Source organism: Poecilia mexicana, unplaced genomic scaffold (genome assembly GCF_051168715.1).
Source record: "Poecilia mexicana isolate PSO_F unplaced genomic scaffold, ASM5116871v1 scaffold_6, whole genome shotgun sequence".
Classification (NCBI taxonomy): domain Eukaryota; kingdom Metazoa; phylum Chordata; class Actinopteri; order Cyprinodontiformes; family Poeciliidae; genus Poecilia; species Poecilia mexicana.
This window is the reverse complement of record NW_028263375.1, coordinates 23,569,053-23,593,206: the sequence shown is the minus strand read 5'-3', so window position 1 is coordinate 23,593,206 and position 24,154 is coordinate 23,569,053. Positions and strand designations below refer to the sequence as shown.

General features: G+C 40.1%; 1 protein-coding gene and 1 long non-coding RNA gene across 3 annotated transcripts; one reads left to right on the top strand and one right to left on the bottom strand.

Annotated features, from left to right (window-relative positions):
- Positions 1-919: 919 nt before the first annotated feature.
- Positions 920-23,778, top strand: LOC106903304 (uncharacterized protein C3orf20). Its single transcript, XM_088006450.1, has 14 exons — positions 920-1,379; positions 2,669-2,825; positions 3,072-3,284; positions 3,389-3,538; positions 3,927-4,047; positions 4,348-4,473; positions 4,545-4,664; positions 5,218-5,359; positions 5,810-6,035; positions 6,438-6,512; positions 7,235-7,589; positions 7,887-8,003; positions 22,489-22,631; positions 22,823-23,778. The coding sequence occupies exons 1-14, from the start codon at positions 1,019-1,021 to the stop codon at positions 22,857-22,859; spliced, it is 2,343 nt and encodes a 780-aa protein (XP_087862576.1). The 5' UTR covers positions 920-1,018; the 3' UTR covers positions 22,860-23,778.
- On the bottom strand, positions 8,624-21,094 carry LOC148158708 (uncharacterized). Of its 2 annotated transcripts, XR_015763075.1 has the most exons (5): positions 17,435-21,094; positions 13,738-13,807; positions 13,275-13,346; positions 9,512-10,590; positions 8,624-8,877 (listed from the first exon to the last, which is right to left on the bottom strand). It is a non-coding gene; the product is annotated as an uncharacterized LOC148158708 (long non-coding RNA). The 2 variants fall into 2 exon arrangements; XR_015763074.1 differs by lacking the exon at positions 17,435-21,094 and having other exon boundaries at positions 13,738-15,014.
- Positions 23,779-24,154: the final 376 nt, after the last annotated feature.

Below are 24,154 nucleotides of genomic sequence, written 5' to 3'. Positions count from 1 at the left end.
AAATAAACTTCTTGTCAGGTCAACATTGTTGGGTTGCAAAGTCATGAAAAAGACAAAGTGGCTATCTGTGCATTTCTCATCTGCTAAGCTAAAGGGAGATTTCACCATTTTTAATTAGTTTGTTCTTCCTTTGGTCATTTCAGGTTCAACACTTTAAATATATGATTGTTTTTTAAACCCGAATTGTTCTACGCTGAGCCAAGAGCCTTTAAGACACGACTTGATATTCAAGAAACTTTCAGTCTGTTAAAAATAAACATAAATAAGATCATTTTCATTAGCCTGTCTGTTAGCATTTAAGCTACATAGCCTGTATTAAAGTGAGACACGTCGTATATATGCTAGTCAAACCAACCCTGAAACATTGTACACTTGATACAAATGAATAAAAACATAGTTTGTGTTTAAGACACATTAAAAATCTGCTGAAATCTTGTTAAATCCAGCTGTGGCTTTTTGCAGATGCTGATTAATAAACTGACAAATATTGCCTATTTTAGTGTCTATTACGTGTTAATGTCATCGATTAATCTGAATAAAAAGTGTTCAAATAGTTGCACCAATTTTATTGCTTAAGTTCGGGTTGTTTCCTCCAGATGTTGGGTTCTGCTGGCGCGCGGGCGATCAGACCTGGTCCCGTGTTTTTCTTTGACCAGGTGGGCTTCCGTACATTCACTCTGCAGACTGTGTTTTTAAACGAAATCAACCCACATCCACTGTTTACCTCCCTACAGCCAACAAGGCGAAATCGGATTGAAGGCAACATTTTAAATTTCATGATAAGAAGTGCGGGACCACAGCCGGAAGACGCACCGCTAAGGTGGTAAGATCCTTCCCGTTAAGTTTTACTGCTGAGCTGTGCATCTAACACAACAACCCATTTCCTCACAGTCAGCAAGAGGGGGACCCAAAAGGTGAAAGTAACAATTTAAGCAGCCAGAACCCCTCAGGTAAAGCCTGTGAGGATGAAGAACAGGATCCTTCATCATCATCTGTCAGCGCCGCGCCAAGGGATCCGATGGACGCCTACAGGCGAGCAGCCCCTCATTTATTAAACGACTTGGCTCGTCTCCTTTCACAGCATAAGTGGTCGGAGGAAGGCCGCATCCCCCGCGGCGTTGTCAATATCCTGAATTACTCCTGGCACGATCTGACTGCAGGGGCGGCGTTCCGCTTGAGGAGGCCAGCGACGATGACAGAGAACCGGAGGAGGGCCAAAGAATCCCCGAAGGCGCAGAAAACACCCCGGGGGGTGTCTAACGGCGCCGGAGAGGAAACAGGAGAGAGGAACTCTGGCGCGGCGAGAAATGCTGGTTCATTTCTCACAAAAGATACAGCAAATCAGAGTGAAAGAAAGGAAAAACGAAGCTCAAAAGGAGGTAAATTTAGCATGAGGTGAATCTACGCCTTAAAGAATTATGTATAAAACATAATAAATAATAATTCAGTTGTCTTGAGGCAGATAAAGTGTGACGTTTGATGACAGAGTAGTGAGAATATATAATAAACAAGACAAAAAAATGTCTTTAGAGGCGACCCAAAGAATGGTCCAAGAAAGAACAGAAAGATCAAGAATGAGAAGCAAAACAGTGAAAGAAACACTGACGGTGACCACAATAAGTCCCCAAAACACCCATTTTATCACAGAATGTTCAAACTGAGACAAAACAGAATGAGAAAAATAAATCCAATAAGTACAGATGGACACATGAAAATAGATGCAAAATGATTAAAATAACATTTTCCTTTAATTATTCAAATTAGTTGCAAAAATGCACCTTTTGTAAGTTTTGTCCTCAATGACACATTCCTGAACATGTTACTTTTTTTATGTGATTAATAGCGAAGTGTTCTTCCAGTATCAAATGGATAAGTAGCCCTTCATTTGATTGAAATAAATTACATATTTTCAATCACAATAAGACATAAATGCATTTTACCAGATAAACAGATTTAGTTCATACCTACCTAATGCTACGGGATCATGTTTGGTCACAATCCAGTTCAAGTCAAACCAGATTAATTATATTCATATTGTCATATTCAGATCTAATTAGACACAGTCAAATGTAAGTCATTGTTGGAACACACTGACACCAGATTCAGTTGATTAATTGGTAAACAGTTTTCTGTTATCAAGACACTGACTTTACAACAATCCCTTCTGCTGAGCAAGCATGTGGCGACAGTGGGGTGGAAGCATTTCCCTCTTAACAAGACGAAACCAGACAAGCATCAAGTATCTTTCGAACCCACATCTTAGATTGTGTTTAAAAGAGAAAGCCATGCTGAAATAAATAGCATCACTAAAATCTGAGTATTTACTCCACAGCCAATTTACAAACTTTTCAGTAAGAGCTTGTGGCTGTAAACGCTCCTGTAGGGCCGCTTTAGTTGCAGCCTTGTGGAAGTGAAGGTGTCGGTTTACCAGATCAGATGTGTGAGTGTAGCACAGAGGCCCTCCTCTCTGTTAATGGACGATGGCGAGGCTATCGAGTTGCTCCTGGCTCATTGACTTACGTGCTCATACAAATCTAACATATGTGAATAAATGACACCGGGCCGCTAGGATGACAAAGCTACTCATTCCCTCTCCGAACTCCACAGCCATCAGGATCTCCGTCTCGGTCTGGAGCTGTGAGGACGCAGGTACGACGCGGCGCTGCAGCGTTGGTGTTATTGACTGCGTCTCTGCTGCACTCAGCGGGATGTGGTGTGTGTCCAGGTGGGGTCGCTCAGCCAGAGCAGCACCGCTGTGACGAGCCTGAGAGTGCGAGAGTGAGCCGGTGGGTGGTGGAGAGACTGAGGGCAGCCCAGAACCCGGAGTGGGTTTTTACTCTCTTCTTCTGCAGCTTCAATAACTGTGTGGCCAGTGAGGGGCTACTGTACTTTATGCAGGTCTTACAAATTGAAGCTAAAGGGAATAGCTGTACTTTGTCACTTTACATTTAGGGTTTTATGTGAAAGACCAACGTAAAGTGCTGCAGAATTTTAAAATTCTGCAGCACTTGGGTATGAATATTTTTACCAAGGCACTGTAGCTAAAACATGATTACGGCCCTAATGTGTAGAAATCTGCCTCCACCTGAGCAAGATCCGAGTACAGCTCCTATTCTCCGTCATTATGGTGATGGAGGAGGTGAGCTCACTAATGACAGAAGAAGTAGAAGGACGGCGGTTGCCCCTCTGGTTGACGTTTTGCCCCAGACACCAGAAGTGAAGCTGCAGAGTCCGGTCCAGAGGAAGCTGCACTACCGGATAAACGACGGCTCCTCTTTTATTTAGTATCCTTTACTAATTGTCTTATGTCAGGTGGCGGTCCAAGTAAACACGGCGTAAAATTGTGTCAGAGGAGTTGACCTCTTGACCCTTGACCTTGCTGCCTCAGCTACCCGTCCGGCTGCATGGCGGTGTGCCAGAGTTGCTCCGGTCTTCCTCACGGAGGTTTCTACACCAACGTGTTCAGCGACGGCCAGCGTCCTGCCGTTCTTCTGACCATCACGGCGTTTGGACGCGGTGCAGTCACAGACACTGTCAGGTCACTTCAGACCTGCAGTTTATTTACTTTTTGCTTTCTGTTCTTGTTAGGCTTTTTTTTTCTCTTTACTTTTCAAACTTTTTTATGGCTGCGTTTCTTTGTTCAAGTCTCATAAACATTTCTGGTGATGACGTTTCTGGACTTAATCACTGAATATTCATATTTTGTTTAAAGGTCAGTAATTATTCTCCCAGCTCAGTGTAATAATGTAACAAAGAACGATGTAGGTAGGTAGCAATATTTGTATGACAACAGAAAATAATTTTTTAATTTTTTAATTTAAAATTTTTTATTTGTTCTGTCTGTATTTATCAATACAGAAGTAGTACTATAAAGTTTAAAGCCTGTTATCGCTCTGACGGCACACTTTGTTGGATTGCTCCTGCAGCTCCACCATCTCGGCCGTTTGGGATCAGGACGGAGGATTCAGGTTCGACAATTACGGAAACACAACGGAGGAGTGGAGCTGGCCGACATATCGCCCACTGAGGAGAAATATTACGATGCAGGTGGGAATTACCAGCTGAATAAACAAAAGATGAGCAAAGTTGTTTTTTATTTTTCCATGTAAAAACGAAATAACACCATAAGTGATGTAATAACCTTGATGTTATTGAAGCATTCACACAGACATGTTGTAGAAGCGGCAACGGAAAAGTTTGCGTTTTGTCTTGAGATTTCTTGATACGTCAAGTAGATTTAGTGGTCGTTGAAAACCGCAAACCGTGAGATTCTGGTCATCAGATTATGAACCGGTTCATCCAGCTTACTGAATATCATTTTATTGCTCTTTTCTTTGATTCCTGCAGGTCTCAGAGGAGATCTCAGTGAAGCTGCTCAGTGGGAAGTCTGGCCTGCTCAGCTTCAGATGCGAAGAGGAGAGCGTTCACCTTCCTCTTCGTTTTGTCACTAATGAAAGCCAGATGAAGAAAGTGGTGAGATCATAACTCTCCTGTAGTTACAAAAATAAAAAGGTTCTCCTCTCTAAAATCTGCTTTTCATGCAGCCCTGTTTGCAGACGGAGAACAGATTCAGCTCAGGTGCTGCTCAGGATCTTCGTCTGCTAAAGAAGCAAAAAAGTCCCGCTGGCGTCTCAGAGAACAAAATGAGCCTGAGGAGAACACCTGTGAGGATCTTTTATTCACTGCAGCAGAACCAGAGTGGGGTAGTAGCTATAGTTACATTTACTCAGTTACTTCAATCACCTTTTGGAAAAAAATATTCTTTTAGCAGTGGCTTTACTCCACTGTACTTTTTACTTTTAACTTTCATCATGAAGTGTCTTTTACTTGAGTTAAATTCCTGGACCTGAACAACAAGCTTGTTTTAACCAAACATTCACCACACACAGACACACAGCAGCAGTCGTTAACAAAATTTAACAAGTTTTGTATCGAAAGAAATTTATTTGGAAATTTATTTGTTCATTTTGCCTGATTTTTTTTTAAATTTTGTAATAATGTTTACAATATATAGTTTTTTCATCTTTAAGTATTAAAAATGTATGTTTTGATCAGTTGCTCAGTATTTGAGTACCATTTTCATCAAATACTTTTTTGTTCTAACTTGAGTAATTTCCTGGACTGCCTGATCAAAATCACAGTTTTCTTTATCAATACCTTTGACATGAACATTTCCCTTAAGTGCCTGAATTCAGTTTCTACGGCTGCATTCACCAGGTGGTCAGAGAGGAGGAGCAGCAGGTGAAGTCGTCTGCTCTGTGGAGACGACGAAGAAACGCCGTGCGGGAGCTGCAGAGGCTTCAGCAGAGAGTACGGGATGCTGCGGAGGGCTGGCTGGATTACTATCGCGTTGCTGTCGGTAACCACAAACTGAATTCATCCACACATCATCACTACATGACAACGTGGCACAAGGATGCTGAACGCCAGACGCATTTCATGGTGCAAGGCAGCATGAAATGCGATGCGACACATACGGGTGCCACACGAGACGGGGCGCCAGAAATATGATGGACTAATTATTTCTAGTCATCGTTTTCAGTACTTGACGGTTGTTTGCGTCTATAATGTGTCTATAATACACTTCACAAAGCATTTCCCTGGTGCAGAAACTGAACGTTGAGCCAATACGAGCTGGTGGGCTCGGATTGGCCCACCAGCCAAGGAGTAGTTTGCTGAAGCTAAAACGTTCCAGTATCACCTCATCCTGCAAACTCAACATTATTGAATAGTTCCATCAGGATCCTGTTCACGGTCACTCGTGTCACTCGGTGGCTGCGCTTGTCAGTGACCTCTCCCTCTCCTTCAGGTATCAAGTGTCCCGACGCGGAGCGACTGCCAGGGGCCCCGCCGCGGGCCCGGCTGAGACGAGCGCCGCAGTTGGCTGCTCTACCCTCCCCGAACTCACCTGAACGCGCAGCGGCTGCGCCGCGGCGTGCCGGGAGAGGCAGGAGGGATGAGCTCGGAGAGAGTCACGGAGGACGCCACTCGGCATCAGCAGAGGAACGTCAGGACCGCCTTGTCCAGATGCAGAGGTGCTGACTGATGTACAGAGTTTTCCTGGTGTCCTATTAGCTCATTAATAAATCATCGGGGTGACCTTCAGTAAGATTCGGCCAATAAATATCTAAAAAGTTTTATTTGTTTTTAACCTCACTAACCATCTCATAATTTATCAAAAACCTTAGTTTTTTTTTTTTTGTTTTGTTTTTATTTAGAGTTAATTAGATATTCAAACACATATGAAGTGAATAGAAAATTATAAAAACCTATTAACCCCCTTAATTTGATACCCCTAAATTAAATCAAGTGGTTTCCAGAAATAGAGAACGGATCAAAAAAATTAAAAAAAATACTACAACAAAAGTTGATGCAAAAAGGCAGGCGAACCTCAACAAACGATCGTTTTACAGTTCAAACCTATTTGTTTCCAGGAGACCTATGGAAAGCAGAAAGGAGACTCCAGTCACACAGATTGGACCCCTTCGAATCCATGGCAACATCAAACCAGGGTAAGACCCTCTTTACATAAACTGTTAAAAAAAGACAATTATTTTTCATGTTTGGTATTAAATCAGACAGAAGTTTCCTGTTTTAGGTCAGGTAGGATTAACGGAAATATCTCCACATGCTCCATCTTAGAAGAATCAGAAAGACATTTCACTTGAGCTTGTTTTAGGTCAATTGTTCTTTAATACTGATGAAAAAGTATTAGCTATAAGTAATAATCTGCCAGTGGAGCAAGACATTTTAACTAATAAAAATGTCTTGTTAATCTTGTAGATTATTTTACTTATAACTATGGCTTTTTCATCAATATTAAGGAATATTTGTCTCAAAACAAACTCACATCTCTTGCTGAAAAGTTACTTTTAAGTTAATTTTGCACCAGAAACTAGACCAAAAATACTTTTTAAGATTTTGTGTTTTAGTGCGGTTTGGATTTGAGTCGTTACCTGAAAATAAAAAAAAACACGTCTACGGGTGTGTTTCTGGTTTACTGAAATGCAGCAAAAGTGAGAATTTGAAGAAAGCGAGTAAACATTTCTAAGAAAAAACAATCCCTCTTTTATTATTCTAGGAATGCAGCAAACATATAATCCTAATTGACCTAAAACCGGAAACACACTGAGTCCGATTTAATGTCAAAAGCTAAGACCTGGTGTGTGTTTCTGCACGAAGCGAGTGCAAACATCTGGTTTCAACCGTATTTCGACCGTCGATCGTCTCCCAGGTCAGTGACTCTCTCTCGCAGCCTGGAGCCTGAAACTTGCTGTGGTCCTGCAGACGGGGGGCCTGCTGCTCCCTGCGTCCCTCTCGCAACGTGCCCCGCTCTGCTGAGAGCTGCCCTGCGGGGGGAGGAGCGGCGGAGGAGGAGGTGCTGCTGCAGTGCAACACTGATGCCAGTGGTCACCGACCTGGAGTACGATGCTTTCATTACGGGCCAACCTCTCGACAGCAAACAGATACTGGTGATGTGTGTCACCGCACCTCAGCGGCCGGTTAACGCACACACAGCAGGCAGGTGGGATGATTTGGAGGATCTCTACAGGAGGAGGAACGAGCAGAGGACCATGCCATGCACCCAGGTGTGAGAACGCTCTGCAGTGCCCTAAGTCAAAAGAAGATAAATGCGTTGCATGCGTGATCACACATGAATACCAAACTGAGTCTCTAATTTATCCAGAAGGGCATGCGTCACCATCAGGTGGCATCACTGTTGTCAACATCCAGGTCAATCAGCAGGAATTTTTATTGACGCTGATGCACTTTTTCAAGGATAGGAGCTGTGTTGCATAAACAAATGAACAGACACTGACGCACAGACCAGTCAGCAGTTTAGAGAAAAGCCCTGTAACAGGTTGTTTCGTGTTTCCAAACCCCAGTGCCAGACGGACTCTTTTCGCCTGGTCAGGTACGAGATGTCAGACGGGATGGCGGGCTGTGGGCCGGAGAAGGTTCTGCTGCAGCAGCGACACGCTGCCGCTCCTGGGATGTTCCTGGTAGGTGAAGCTCACTGCAGACTTTGCAGCAAGGCGGTGGCGTGCTCGAGCGCTGCAAGTCCTCACGGCTGCCACGTGGTGGCAGCAGCGGCTCTCGTGAGGGAGCAGTAATGAAGCGGTGTCACATTTATCCTGAAGATACTTTGAGCTGACAAGCATTAAGAAGAGCTGCCTCTTAATCACTAAAGACAGCGCTAATCTTTGACCCAAAGTCATGATATCTGCTTGAATGATTTTTGCCGTGCAGTGAAAAATGACTCTTCTCTCCATAAATCAAACAAAAGTGACCAAAGTCAGTGCAGCATGAAATTGTACCAGCACTTAAATTCTGCAACCCAAGGGATCTTATCCTCAAAAAGAACTGCTATTAACACACACACACACACACACACACATATACGGGTTTATATGTATTAGCAGGACAATTTTTTCAAACCAGTTTTTTGCAACATTAAACGGACACCCCTTTCCACTTATGCTAGAAAGACGTAGTAAGTTGTCAAAAATCTTGTTTGAGCTACACAACATAGATCTCACTTAAAAATTTAGATACACACATCAGAACTCAAAATATGAGAACCTGATGCAATGCTGTATTAAAAGGACAAAAGATAATGAGGTGCTTGGCTCCGCCCATGACACCAACAGTAATTATCAGGGCCAATTTTATTTATCAGGACCACAGCATACACATACAAAAAACATACAATTTATGTGCATTAAGAAGTCCAAACATGGAAATATGGACTATAACTGGTCCATATTTCTGTGCAGTGCATCTGTCATCCCATGAGATGTCTGAATCATCTAGGGAATCAGGAACATACTCCTCTTCTGATGATGTCACCTCACTTGAACTTTGTTCTGGACAGACCTGTTGATTAAAAACATATTTTGTATACATTGAAAGCATTTCAGCAAGAATATTTCGGTAACACTTTATTTGAAGGGGGGTGAATAAGACTGTCATGACACTGTCATAAACATGACAACACATGTCATGAACATGAATAAGCCTTCATGAATATTTATGACTGTTGTCATAAAGCGTCATTCGGTAAATTATGACACTTTTAATACAAAGTTGACATTATTCAAAATGTCTTTGTTATGACAACTTGATATTAACTAAGAAATCATTACTGTTTAAACTTACCTTTAATAACATGAAGATACCTAATTTTTAAAGTGTAATCAGTAATTCTTTGATAACAAATTTATATCAGTATATGAATACTGAATGATTGTTTCTAAAAACAAATTAAAATAAACAATGTCTACCTAATGTATGAACCTGTCAAGTTGAGTATTACACAGGATCCATGTGTCTGTGTGCATCTAAATTTAACTTTCATTCTTTTCTACCTCTAATTTCAAAACTCAGTCTTCCACATTTCTACATCTTACATGATAAGTATTATACAAGACCTGTGTGTTTGAAGAGTACTTCATATTATTTTAGTGACTTTATATAAGAATCTAAGTTGGTTGTTGGAGAGCAAAATTACCTCAGGAGGGTTGGTTGAACAGGATCCGCATACATCCATGTCACCAACCTGACACAGTTCATCTTTGGAAATTTGAAATGTAAAGAACACTCAATAAATGTGAGTTTGTTGAAAATGTAGAAAACAGTCCTCCCTATTTCTGCACCTTACATTTTGAGTATTACACAGGACCTGTGTGTATGTGCGTTTCTAAGTGTAATTTTCTATCTTTTCTACTAGTAATGTCAAAACTCAGTTTTCCAAATTTCTGCAACTTACATGATGAGCATTACAAAAGACCTGTGTGTATGTGCCCTCCTAAATGTGACTTTCATTCTTCTTTACTTGTAATTTCAATACTCAGTCCTCCCTATTCCTGCACCTTACATTTTGAGTATTACACAGGACTTGTGTGTATGTGCGCTTCTAAAAGTAATTTTCATTCTTTTCTACCTGTAATTTCAAAACTCAGTTTTTGAAATTTCTGCAACATACCTGATGAGCATTACACAAGACCTTTTTGTATGCATGCTTCTCAATGTACCTTTCATTCTTCTGTACTAGTAATTTCAAAACTCAGTCCTCCTTATTCCTGCACCTTACATTTTGAGTATTACACAGGACTTGTGTGTATGTGCGCTTCTAAAAGTAATTTTCATTCTTTTCTACCTGTAATTTCAAAACTCAGTTTTTGAAATTTCTGCAACATACCTGATGAGCATTACACAAGACCTTTTTGTATGCATGCTTCTCAATGTACCTTTCATTCTTCTGTACTAGTAATTTCAAAACTCAGTCCTCCTTATTCCTGCACCTTACATTTTGAGTATTACACAGGACCTGTGTGTATGTGCGCTTCTAAATGTAGCTTTCATTCTTTTATATGTGTAATTTCAAACCTCAGTTCCCCCCTTTTATGCAGCTTACATATCAAGTGTTACACAAGACTTGTGTGTTTGAACAGTACTTAATATCATATCAAAAACTCTATTTTAGAAAATAAGTTGGTCGTTGGAGACCAAAATTACCTCATGAGGGTTGGTTGAACAGGATCTGCATGAATTCACGTCACCAACCTGACACGGTTCATCTTTGGAAATCTGAAATGTAAAGAACACTTACTGAATATGAGTTTGTTCCCAATTTAGAAAACAGTCCTCCCTATTCCTGCCCATTACATTTTGAGTATTACACAGGACCTGTGTGTATGAGCGCTTCTTTATGCAACTTTCATTCTTCTGTACTTGTAATTTCAAAACGTAGTCCTCCTTATTCCTTCCCCTTACATTTTGAGTATTACACAGGACCTGTGTGTATGAGCGCTTCTAAATGTAACTTTCATTCTTTTGTACATGTAATTTCAAAACTCAGTCCTCCCTTTTTATGTGGCTTACATATCAAGTATTACACAAGACCTGTGTGTTTGAACCGTACTTAACAGTCATTCCCAACCACAGGACCGCGGAGTAGTACGAGTCTGTGGACCAATTCGTACTGGGTCGCACAAGAAAAATATTTACATGTTACGTATTGTCTGAGTCTGGAGGATCCATTATTTTGAAAACCCTTTAACTGGATTCTCTCGGTTACGTCTTGTGCGGCAACATTGAGCCCACAATGAGTAAGAAAGCGATGTCTTTGGAAAGTTTCTTTGGAAAAGCGGAGAAAGACCACAGACAGGAGAGTGGATTTATCCTGAACCTGTAGGTGACTCCCATGTTCCAAGCCCACTCTGCATAATATGCACTGGCTTACTAATGAGGCAATGAAGCTTCAAACTGCTTTGCCATTACACACCAAGCACCCTCTGCATTGGGTGTCATCGTTTCCCAGGTGGGATCATCTCATTGCAGAGAAACAAGCTCAGGACTCCCATTAATTTATAGTTGTGAGTTAAAATTTTCATGAAAATAAATGTTCGTTTTTGTGGCATATTCAAATCTTATTTTGAAGGGATGTGTGAACGTTGCCAGAGCGACCAGAGTCTGAGAGCATTATGGCAGTTATCGAGACGAGAGACATAGAGCTTGTAAGTCTTAAGTCTGGTTCACACGGCATGATTTTAGGATTCAGACGATTTTCCAAACTTCTGTGACCACAGAGCTGATAAAAGTACAACAGGTTCGTGTGTCCAGCCACATAACAGGAGCAAATCTTGCCATGTGAGCAGGCTTTAGTACAAAATAATGTCACGTTAATTTAATGGATAGCTGAAAAGTTACCGGGTTTATCAACTGTGGTAGCAATTTTGCTCCAACTCCACTCCTCATCATTTCTATGGATATTCTTTGTACGAAATGCTGAATAAACATTCATGCCATTTCCACATATCTTCGATGTCCACCGGACTCATTTGTGCATGTCTGCTCAGCTCTTTGGGATTCCCCTCCATGAGCTACGTCACCGCGCTTTCTGATTGGCTACCTGTCAAGTTCAACAGGTTGAGTTCTAGCTCCCAATCAAGTAAAAACCCTACAAGTTGCTAGAATATGCCTGATTTTAGATCAGAGCAGTCCCAATGTTCCAACGACTGGATGCGATCATGCCACAGATGGCAGGATGAACAGTTACAATTATCGTGAGCAACGTTCTAAGATTGCTGTAAGGGGAAATTAAGGGTAAAAAAAGAACCCGAGCCTCAGAAAAATTGCCAAGTCTTGACCGGTCCGCGGTGATAAAAAGGTTGGGGACCACTGGTACTCAATATAATTTCAAAGACTTTATCTTAGAAAATAAGTTGGTCGTTGGAGACCAAAATTACCTCTGGAGGGTTGGTTGAAATCTGAAATGTAAAGAACACTCACTAAATGTGAGTTTGTTCCCAATGTAGAAAGCAGTCCTCCCTATTCCTGCAGCTTACATATTGAGTATTACACAGGACCTGTGTGTATGCATGCTTCTCAATGTAACTTTCATTCTTCTGTACTTGTAATTTCAAAACTCAGTCCTCCCTATTCCTGCACATTACATTTTGAGTATTACACAGGACCTGTGTGTATGCATGCTTTTCAATGTAACTTTCATTCTGCTGTACTTGTAATTTCAAAACTCAGTCCTCCCTATTCCTGCACCTTACATTTTGAGTATTACACAGGACCTGTGTGTATGCATGCTTTTCAATGTAACTTTCATTCTGCTGTACTTGTAATTTCAAAACTCAGTCCTCCCTATTCCTGCACCTTACATTTTGAGTATTACACAGGACCTGTGTGTATGCGTGCTTCTCAATGTAACTTTCATTCTTCTGTACTTGTAATTTCAAAACTCAGTCCTCCTTATTCCTGCACCTTACATTTTGAGTATTACACAGAACCTGTGTGTATGCGTGCTTCTCAATGTAACTTTCATTCTTCTGTACTTGTAATTTCAAAACTCAGTCCTCCTTATTCCTGCACCTTACATTTTGAGTATTACACAGGACCTGTGTGTATGTGCGCTTCTCAATGTAACTTTCAGTCTTCTATACTTGTAATTTCAAAAGCCAGTCCTCCACTTTTATGCAGCCAACATATGTAGGATTATACAACACATGTGTGTTTGAACAGTACTTCATATCATTTCAATTCCTTTATTTTAGAGAAAAAGTTGGTCGTTGGAGACCAAAATGTGCACTTCTAAATGTAATTTTCATTCTTCTATACTTGTAATTTGAAAACTCAGTCCTCCCTTTTTATGCAACCAACAAATCTAGTACTACACAACACCTATGTGTTTGTACTCTACGTAATGTCATTTCAATTACTTTAATTTAGAGAATAAGTTGGTCATTGGAGACCAAAATTACCTCAGGAGGGTTGGTTGAACAGAATCCACATGCATCCATGTCACCAGCCTGACACAGTTCATCTTTGGAAATCTGAAATGTAAAGAACACTCACTAAATGTTTGTTCCCAATATAGAAAACAGTCCTCCCTATTCCTGCACCTTACATTTTGAGTATTACACAGAACCTGTGTGTATGCGTGCTTCTCAATGTAACTTTCATTCTTCTGTACTTGTAATTTCAAAACTCAGTCCTCCTTATTCCTGCACCTTACATTTTGAGTATTACACAGGACCTGTGTGTATGTGCGCTTCTAAATGTAATTTTCATTCTTCTATACTTGTAATTTCAAAACGCAGTCCTCCCTTTTTATGCAGCTAACATATCTAATATTACACAACACATGTGTGTTTGAACAATACTTAATATCATTTCAATTACTTTATTTTAGAGAGTAAGTTGGTCATTGGAGACCAAAATTACCTCTGGAGGGTTGGTTGAACAGGATCCGCATGCGTCCACATCACCAACCTGACAGTTCATCTTTGGAAATCTGAAATGAAGGGATGTACACTGAATGAGTCCATACTTCTCAATAGAAAAATGAAGTCCACCTACTGTATGTGCTTGTCCACTTCTTGTTTTCAACTATAATGAAACCCTGTACTACAACTTGACATATCCTTCAAATATGTCTTCAGTGCTACTTGAATGATTTTTGATAGTATTTTCACACTTATAAGCACCTTTCTTCTCCATGGCCAGTCAAAATCACCATAATTATAAGTGATTTCTTCCCCTGGACCAATATATTTGAGTGCAAATAAACAGATGAGGTCTTCCATCCACTCTTTTAACTTTCATTTTGCTGTTTGGGTTCATCTGATCATTTACCAGCCTCCCCAATCATCCATCCTCTCTGGCAACATCAACACTAAAATATTAAGTATGAAAATAAGAATAATTATACCATGCAAGGGAAAGGATTTTGCATATTTGGTGTTTGCATGTCAGAAGGATATTCCTCTACCAACTAAAACTACTTTTACTGATGAAGCTGAAAATGTTTACATCACTGTATTTAGATGTAAAATAAAAACACAACAACCTTGAAACAGTCGCATACCAAAGCTTTTGTCCATTGAAGTTGAAATCAAACATAAGAACCTCGAGTGTATCATGGTAAACTTTCAGTCGGTTTTCTTGTTCCTTTCTACTTATGACTTCTCTGTACTCAATAAGGAAATCTGCTTTTTGAACACACCCCAACCTGTAGGTACACATAATAAGTAGGATAAACTTTAAACAATGCAGATATATCAAATAGTAGCAATTGAAATTAACATTTTTCAAAATCAGTTAATTGATCTAATTGGATGTCTTTCTGTGGTTACTTAAACATTTTTTGTCAACTGAATGCAACTCATTATTTTGTACTTGTAATTTCAAAACTCAGTCCTCCATATATTTGTTGAGGACAGTTACAAGTACCTGGGAATACCACAAGCAAATGGCAACCTCAATGAGGTCACAAGGAAAGGAGCCACAGTCAAATACCTCCAATGAATAAGGCAAGTCCTGAGAAGCCAGCTCAATGGCAAGAACAAGATCCATGCAATAAACACCTATGCCTTACCAGTAATCAGATACCCTGCTGGAATAATTAGCTGGCCAATGGAAGAGATAAAGGCCACGGATATTAAGACTTGGAAGCTACTAACCATGCATGGAGGGTTCCACCCCAAATCAAGCACCCTGAGACTGTACACAAGCCGTAAGGAAGGAGGCAGAGGACTAGCAAGTGTGAGAGCCACTGTCCAGGATGAAACATCCAAGATCCATAAATACATCAAGGACAAAGCCTCAACAGACGATGTGCTCAGCGAATGTCTCAGGCAATGGGGAACAGAGGACGAGGTGCTAGAGGTACCATCATGGGAGGACAAGCCCCTACATGGGATGTACCACCGACAAATAACTGAAGTGGCTGATATCAGGAAATCCTACCAATGGCTGGAAAAAGCTGGACTCAAGGACAGCACAGAGGCCCTCATCCTGGCTGCCCAGGAACAGGCCCTAAACACCAGAGCAATAGAGGCTCAGATCTACCACACCAGACAAGACCCAAGGTGTAGGTTGTGCAAGGAGGCCTCTGAGACAGTCCAGGACATAACAGCAGGGTGCAAGATGCTGGCAGGGAAAGCATACATGTAACGACATAACCAAGTGGCGAGCATAGTGTACAGAAACATCTGTGCAGAATATGGACTGGAAGCCCCAAGATCGAAGTGGGGAACACCCCCAAAGGTGGTGGAGAATGACCGAGCTAAGATCTTGCGGGACTTCCAGAACCAGATAGACAAGATGGTAATGGAGAACCAACCGGACATTGTGGTGGTGGATAAAGAACAGAGGAAAGTTGTTGTGGTGGATGTAGCAATACCAAGTGACTACAACATCAAGAAAAAGGAGCATGAGAAACTGGAGAAATACCAGGGCCTCAGAGAGGAACTGGAAAAGACCTGGAAGGTGAAGACCACAGTGGTGCCTGTGGTCATCGGGGCCCTCGGGGCAGTCACCCCCAAACTGGAGCAGTGGCTAAAACAGATCCCAGGAACAACATCAGACAGCTCAGTCCAGAAATGTCCAGTTCTAGGCACAGCCAAGATACTGCGCAGAACCCTCAAGCTCCCAGGTCTCTGGTAGAGGACCCAAGCTCAGAGGATGAAAGAGACCACCCACGGACGATGAGAAGGATATATATATATATATATATATATATATATATATATATATATATATCCATGTTTTCATGGATATATGGATATATATATGGATATATGTGCCTTACCAGTAATCAGATACCCTGCCGGAATAATTAGCTGGCCAATGGAAGAGATGAAGGCCACAGATGTTAAGACTTGGAAGCTACTAACCATGCATGGAGGGTTCCACCCCAAATCCAGCACCCTGAGACTGTACACAAGCCGTAAGGAAGGAGGCAGAGGACTAGTGAGTGTGAGAACCACTGTCCAGGATGAAACATCCAAGATCCATAAATACATCAGGGAAAAAGCCTCAACGGACGATGTGCTCAGCGAATGTCTCAGGCAATGGGGAACAGAGGACGAGGTGCTGGAGGAACCATCATGGGAGGACAGGCCCCTACATGGGATGTACCACCGACAAATAACTGAAGTGGCTGATATCAGGAAATCCTACCAATGGCTGGAAAAAGCTGGACTCAAGGACAGCACAGAGGCCCTCATCCTGGCTGCCCAGGAACAGGCCCTAAACACCAGGGCAATAGAGGCTCAGATCTACCACACCAGACAAGACCCAAGGTGTAGGTTGTGCAAGGAGGCCTCTGAGACAGTCCAGCACATAACAGCAGGGTGCAAGATGCTGGCAGGGAAAGCATACATGGAACGACATAACCAAGTGGCGGGCATAGTGTACAGAAACATCTGTTCAGACTGGAAGCCCCGAGATCGAAGTGTGGAACACCCCCAAAGGTGGTGGAGAATGACCGAGCTAAGATCCTGTGGGACTTCCAGATCCAGACAGACAAGATGGTAATGGCGAACCAACCGGACATTGTAGCGGTGGATAAAGAACAGAGGAAAGCCGTTGTGGTGGATGTAGCAATACCAAGTGACTACAACATCAGGAAAAAGGAGCATGAGAAACTGGAGAAATACCAGGGCCTCAGAGAGGAACTGGAAAAGACCTGGAAGGTGAAGACCACAGTGGTGCCAGTGGTCATCGGGGCCCTCGGGGCAGTCACCCCCAAACTGGAGCAGTGGCTAAAACAGATCCCAGGAACAACATCAGACATCTCAGTCCAGAAATGTGCAGTTCTAGGCACAGCCAAGATACTGCGCAGAACCCTCAAGCTCCCAGGCCTCTGGTAGAGGACCCAAGCTCAGAGGATGAAAGAGAGGGTGAGAAGGGAATTTTTTTTTTTAATTTTATATACATACGCTTCTATTGTATTTTGAGCAGTTGCTTGTCTCCTTCGGAATAAGAAAGATGTTCTGATTATAATGATCATCGATCATGATCTATGCTAATAATGTGCAGTATAAAAATAGTTTAAAAGTGAAAAAGTAAAACAAAAGAAAAAAAAAGATCATTTAATAAACTCTGGAATCCTGTGCATAATATAGTCACAACTCACCTTTAAATGAATTGAGGTATTTTACATCAAATCCTTCATCTTCACCTAAGGAGCAATAACTGGAATCATGTTTGCTCTCTGAGACCTTGTTGTTGACATCTCCTGCAAAGATCAGAGAATACAACATGATACTGTACACCAGGGGTGTCAAACTCCAGGCCTCGAGGGCCAGGGTACTGCAACTTTTAGATGTTTGTCTGGTCTAAAACACCTTAAGTATATGACTGAATTAGCTTCTCAGTGCAATCAAGTTGATGACCACCCCATTTTATCCAGCCATGTGGCATCAGAAACACATCTAAAAGTTGCTGGACACCAGCCCTTAAGACCTTGAGTTTGACACCCCTGCTGTACACAATATGATTTGATGTTATTGTATGTGAAAATGTACTGAAGTACACAGTACTACATAATTGACTTTCTATTGACAGATTCTCAAAATCTTCAAATATTAAAACATTATCTTAATACTAATGATTATTACCTAGGATCATTTGTGCCTGTGAAATAATATCACTCACTGATATACAGAAAATGACCAAATACAGTTTTATCTAATTCTGGAGTGAGCCACCTTCCCTTTAAACTCTGGTACACTGACTAACATGGTTGGTAATTACTAGCTAAAATGCTGCAAATCAAATGCTTTGGTGTATCCAAGCATCAAGTAACCTACAACATTCAGCAAAATTACAAAACTATATGTACTTAAATGTCTTAAGAGATTCTGTATGAGTCTTACCTCTTTCTCCACGCAAAACAAATGAAACAAGTTCAATTAATACTAATGGCTTGCACCTGGACTTGACGGATTGTACCACGTTGACAGAGGAGGAGGGGTACAACAAAAGGATTATTCCATTTTGTTTCTGAAGCACACAAGGTCTGATTTTTTTCAGGAACAAGAAAATTTTGAGTAATATTTTGTAACTTTCATTCAATATTTCAAAGTTAAATAGTTTATCATACATTTTTCTTTAATTAAGAGGCAACAGTTAGATGGTATCTCCCACCAGCAATGTTGTCACTTCCTTTAATCATTTCTGTTCAATCAATTAATCATGTTTATTTGTATAGCACATTTCAGCAGCAGGGCAGTTCAAAACACTTTATATCATAAAAACAAAAACTGTTGTCTAATGGCAGACACAACACCTGCAGAAAAAGATTGGCTGATGTACCTGCCAATAGACAATTTAGACTACCTAGACAATCTGCATGTATGCAGAGTAGAGACATTGAGATAACGACAAAATATCAATCTTTAAATTTTTGTCTTAACAGTAACATAAATAATCATGATATTTTTGGCACTTTAAATATTTTTTAAATAAACGATTTTTATTTTTATATTTCTAATTCTGTATTACTCCATGACTGGTTATCCCTTCTTTCAAATTCAAAAATACTTCATTGATCCTTGGTCTTCACAGTATATTAGCAGTTCCCAAAGGTGTGCTTCTCTGTATCAAGAGGTCTGATCTATCTCCAGGTATTTGTTTGAGCCAGTCTTCCAGTTTAGGGGTCATTACCCCAAGGGTTTCAGTGACCACAAGCACTACTGTTGCTTTCACCTTCCACATTTTTTGTAATCTCCTAAGACCCAAACTCTCACATGGAGTGCATTATTAATTCATCTATGGGCTGATTGGGACCTAATGATTCCAAAAACAAAGAATTATTGTTTTACATGATATGTGGACAACATTTTTCTCAGAAAAATACTTATTCATTTTAAATCACCATGTTTAGCACCATGGTAAATATATGCAGTTGCTAACTTTTGTAAACTTACACAACAAAAGAAACACTGAACATCTTGAGTCTAACCTGTAATGTGTTATAATCTTCCACCACCACCAAGTCATAAAATAATGGCCTAACATGTGGACACCAGACCCCATCTAGAGCAAAATTTAGTATTGTGGACTAGACAGCCCAAAATAAGTCAACCACTCAAGTTCTAGGAGGATGATGGGGTTTTTTAGCCTTTGGTATTTCTCTAGTTTTTTTCTGTACCTTCTGTTCATTCAGGATAGCTACATCATAACAACTGCTTTGCTCTGCTGCTCAATGATCACCATGTTCAGTTGGTTTGCTTTTCCCATTTTGTCTTCCTGTATATGGAAGGCCCACAGGATCTTAGCTTGTTCGTTTTCTACCACTTTGTGTGGCATTTCCCATTTTAACGAGGTGTGTTCAAGGTTATATTCCCTTCAGATGTTTCTTCACACTATACTGGGTACTTGGTTGTGGCGGTTGTGGTTCTGTCATTGGACTTGCCTTACTATTTGTACAGTGGCTTTCTAAAGTATCCATAGCCCTTGAACTTGAATTTCCAGTTTTGTCACAACTGGAAATATATTTTCACAGAATTTTATGGGAAAGACAAACACAAAGTGGTATATACTTGTGAAGTAGAAACAAAACTAAACATGATTCATAACAGTTTTTACAAATAAAAGCTAAAAAGTGCGGTGTGCAAAAGTGTTCAGCCCCCTTTCCCTGAATGCAGCCAATTGCCTTCAGAAGTTGCCTGATGACTGCAAATGGTAAAAAAATTCAACTCCTCTATGACTGCCTCAAAAGTTGGCTAAGAGAATATTGGGGAACAAACAGCATCATGAAGTCCACGGAACACACCAGACAGGTCAGGGATAAAGTTGTGGAGAAGCTTAAAGCAGGCTTAGGCCATCTCACAGAGTACTGTTCCACGAATCATCTGGAAATGGAAAGAGCAAATCACACAACTGTGAACCTACCAAGAAAAGGCCATCCACCTAAACTTACAGGCTGAACAAGAAGAGCACTGATCAGAGATACAGCCAAGAGGTTCATGGTGGCTCTGGATGAAATGCAGAGATATTTCTGAAATGCAGTATAGTATAACTATTAGTCATGCACTGCAAAAATGTGGTTTTATGGAAGAGTGGCAATAGAAAAGCCATTGTATAAAGAAAACTATAAGAAGTCCCATTTGCAGTTTGCCAGAAGCCATATTGGGATACAGCAAAAACGATAAGACAAGACCAAAATTTAACTTTCTGGGAAAAATGCAGAGCACTATTTGTAGTGGAGAACAAACACTGCACATAACTCTGAACACACCTTCCCCACTGACAAAAATGGTGGTGGCAGCATCATGCTCTGAGGGTGCTTCTTTTCTTCAGGGACAGGGAAGATTGTTAGAGTTGATTGTAAGATGGATTGAGCCAAATACAGGGAAATCTTGGAAGAAAACCTGAACACTCCTGAACCTGGAGTCTGCAAAAGACTTGAGGCTGGGGCAGAGGTTCACCTTCCAGCAGGACAATTACCCTAAACATAAAGCCAGATCTACAATGGAATGGTATAAATAAAAACATATTTCTGTGTTAGAATGGCAAAGTCAAAGTCTAGACATAAACTCAGTGGAGAATCTTTGGCAAGATCTGAAAACTGCTGTCAAGTCAATTTTATTTGTATAGCACATTTCAGCTGCAAGGCAGTTCAAAGTGCTTTACATCAAAGGACTAAAAAGTGATAAAATTAACATACATTTACCGTAAAAAAAGAAAAACATAGAAATTAAATTCAAAGTAAAATCAAAATTAAAATCATATACATTAATTATATTGATACATGTACCAATGATTAAGATTTAGAAACAACTGTAAATTGTTGTTTTTTGGGGGTGGGGGTGGGGGGCTGTTGCCTTGATTTAAAGGAATTCAGCTGTGTTGCAGTTTTCTGTAAGTTTATTCAAGATTTATGGTGCACTGAAGCTAAGTTCTGCTTCAAAATGCTTGGTTCTGGTTCTGAGGATGCAGAGCAGACCAGAATCAACAAACTGTTAGCAGTAGTTTGGTGAAAAAAATGGCTCTCTTATGGTTTATATTTATTTTAATCCACACACTTATTCCACACACGTATTATTCATAATATTTTAAATAAAAAATATTTGATCAAAAATATATATTAATTTCTGTATATTTTTAGGTGCCACATACACCTTTTGTCCAATGTAAGGTTGGACAAAAGGTTGGGTTTAGGCATCCAACTAACCTTTATAAAATATTCAGTCTTATAGCACAGAGTAATCATATTTCCAACTCATCCCCAGTGTAAGAGTTGGCAATTTACACACAATTCATGTGTGTAAACAGCGACGTGAATTAGAAAGACACTGTAGTAATTAGCGGGACCTTCCGGCAGACAACCAATCAGAACAAGAGCTTGTGTGAATATTCATAAGGTCCTGCTATTACACAGAGTTGCCACCGGGGGCACTGTGGCGATACACAAATTATACACAAAATCTGGTTTATGTGTATTAAACGGACATCTCGTTTTTTTTGCATTTTTGGGGTTATTGGACCAATAGAAACCTTTCTACGCTTTTAGATTTTTGTCAAAATTAGCAGGACACCGCCCCTGTCCCGTTAATTCAAAATGTCCTGCTAGTGTTGCGTGTATTCTGACGAAATGTCCTGCTAAACCACATATACCAACACACACACACACACACACACGCACACACACACACACACACACACACACACACACACACGTTTACACTGTGAAAAAAACTCAAATCTGCTTAATGGCTCTTAAATGAAGATGAAAATAAAAACTTTTTATATTGACCAGTTCTAATGGTTTCATATATTTCAACCCATTAAAAACACACAGTGGCTTTCAAAAATCTTTACATCCACAGTTTTTCTTTTTTTTTTTTTTTATTCTTGTGCCATTACATTTATTATATTTAGATTGAGAAGTGGAAAAAAAAAACACAGAGTTTGTACCAACATTTGTACCATTTTGGTACAAATGAAAATCTGAAAAGTGTGGTGTGGAAATGTATTTTGAGTCTCAAAGTTTTGTTCATCAGGCCTGAAGTTGAACTGGACTTTTCCAACATCTTTCTGAACCATTCCATAGTAATTAGCGCCACGTTCAAGGTCAAATTTCTGTCGGTCTGTTGGTTGCTTGTCTGGAAAATTTGTATTAAAATTTATATTAAAATATAAAATCTTTATTTGTGTGTGTGTGTGTGTGTGTGTGCGCCATAGATGTACCTCCAGGGGAAGCTGCTGTTTCTGGGCTACATACGAGAAGGTGACAGCTGCTCTGCCGTGGATCTTCAAAGGCAAATCTGCAGGACCAGGAGAGACTCCAGGCTGGGTCTGAGTCTCCCTGCGGACCACAAGTTCAGGTATCGCTTAGTGCCAACCGCGTTCACCCTGACTGGCAGTAAGGAAGGAGAAGTCACTCCAATTCGTCACCAGTACCAGAGAACTGTTGAGAAAATGTGGCCTCGTGTCAGTTTAAGCTATAAATAAAAGACGGGCTTAAAGCACATGACATTTTGACCAATGTAATATTTTTTTTTTGTTGATATCACAGTGATGTGGTAAAAACTCCTGCAGCCACAGAAGCATAGATTGCGTCAGAAGCAGAAGGATGTGACTCCAAGACGGCTGTTTCTGAGGAAGAAGGAAGAAGGAACTTCGCAACATACATGATTTCATCTATCGCTCATTTCTGCTAATGAATGTCACTAATTGGACATGCTATGCAAATATCTATGCCCTCTAAAACACTCTATTTTGGCCTTTGCAAATACTGATTTAAAAGTGCTTCCGAGATATTTCTGTACTTCAGAGTAAAATATGATTATATTAGTTCTGCTAGGTTTTGACGGCTTGAGTCAAGAAATAGCAGCGATACTAAATACTGGTATTATTCCAATAAAGGTAAAAACTTTGGTTTAGTGTTGGTGTTGTAGTTAAACTAAACCCAAAAGTATGTTTGTTCCTTAAAGTTACTCAAGCAAATGTAACTAGCTTCTTCCTCACTACTGATCTATTTAACAGATTTAAAGCTTCAAAAATAGTTCAGTATACTTATAGTGTTATTTTTTTTTTAGTTCATTCAGTGTTTTTTTTCCTGCACAATATGTGGCTATATAATAAAGGTGTGATATTAGTTACTGTGTTCTCTCTTTCTTCTTTTTTTTTTTAAGAAAAAATGTAAATTAATGAGCCATCCCAATAAAAGCTCCCAGTTGTTCAAATTTGTATTCGTCATGTATGCTCCACAGAAAACAAATGGCAAAGCAGTTGTTTTGCATCAGCTGTTAGTTTTCATAGTTTTCCTTGAACATTCATACATTTTATGTCGTAAAGTTCTTTTCTTCAGTAGGGACAGGGAAGCTGGTCAGAGTACATGGGAAGGCAGATGTGGCCAAATGCAGAATAATACCGGAGGAAAACATGCTATAGTGCAAAATACTTGAAATTGGGGCAAATGTGCCATTCCACCAGAACAACACGCTTAATTAAACATTCAGGCAGAGCTGTGGCCCAGTCAAAGTCCAGACGTAGGTCCAATTAAAAATCTCTGTCAAGACTTGGTCATTTGTGTTTACAGATTATTGCCATCTAATTGAACTGAACAGTTTTAAGAATATGAAAGAGCAAACATTTTTAGTCATAATATGCAAAGTTAGAAAAGACAATAGACTTCAGCATTGACTTTTCACATTTTAGATATAAAAAATGCAATCACGCATAATTTTTCCTTTTCTTTACAATTATGTGGTACTTTAATTGGCAAATGACATATAATCACAACAAAATACTTTGAATTAGATGGTTGCCCATGGCAACATACAAGTTTAAGGGGGTATATTACTTTTGCAAGTATAAGAATATCTATTCAAATATAAATTATCCG

Excerpts from the sequence above, each read along its gene's own strand:
- LOC106903304 (XM_088006450.1), top strand. The coding sequence starts at position 1,019 with ATGGACGCCTACAGGCGAGCAGCCCCTCATTTATTAAACGACTTGGCT. Across the intron at positions 2,826-3,071 it reads AGGGCAGCCCAGAACCCGGA|AAATCTGCCTCCACCTGAGC; the intron begins GTGGGTTTTTAC and ends CCTAATGTGTAG. Across the intron at positions 7,590-7,886 it reads GGACCATGCCATGCACCCAG|TGCCAGACGGACTCTTTTCG; the intron begins GTGTGAGAACGC and ends TCCAAACCCCAG.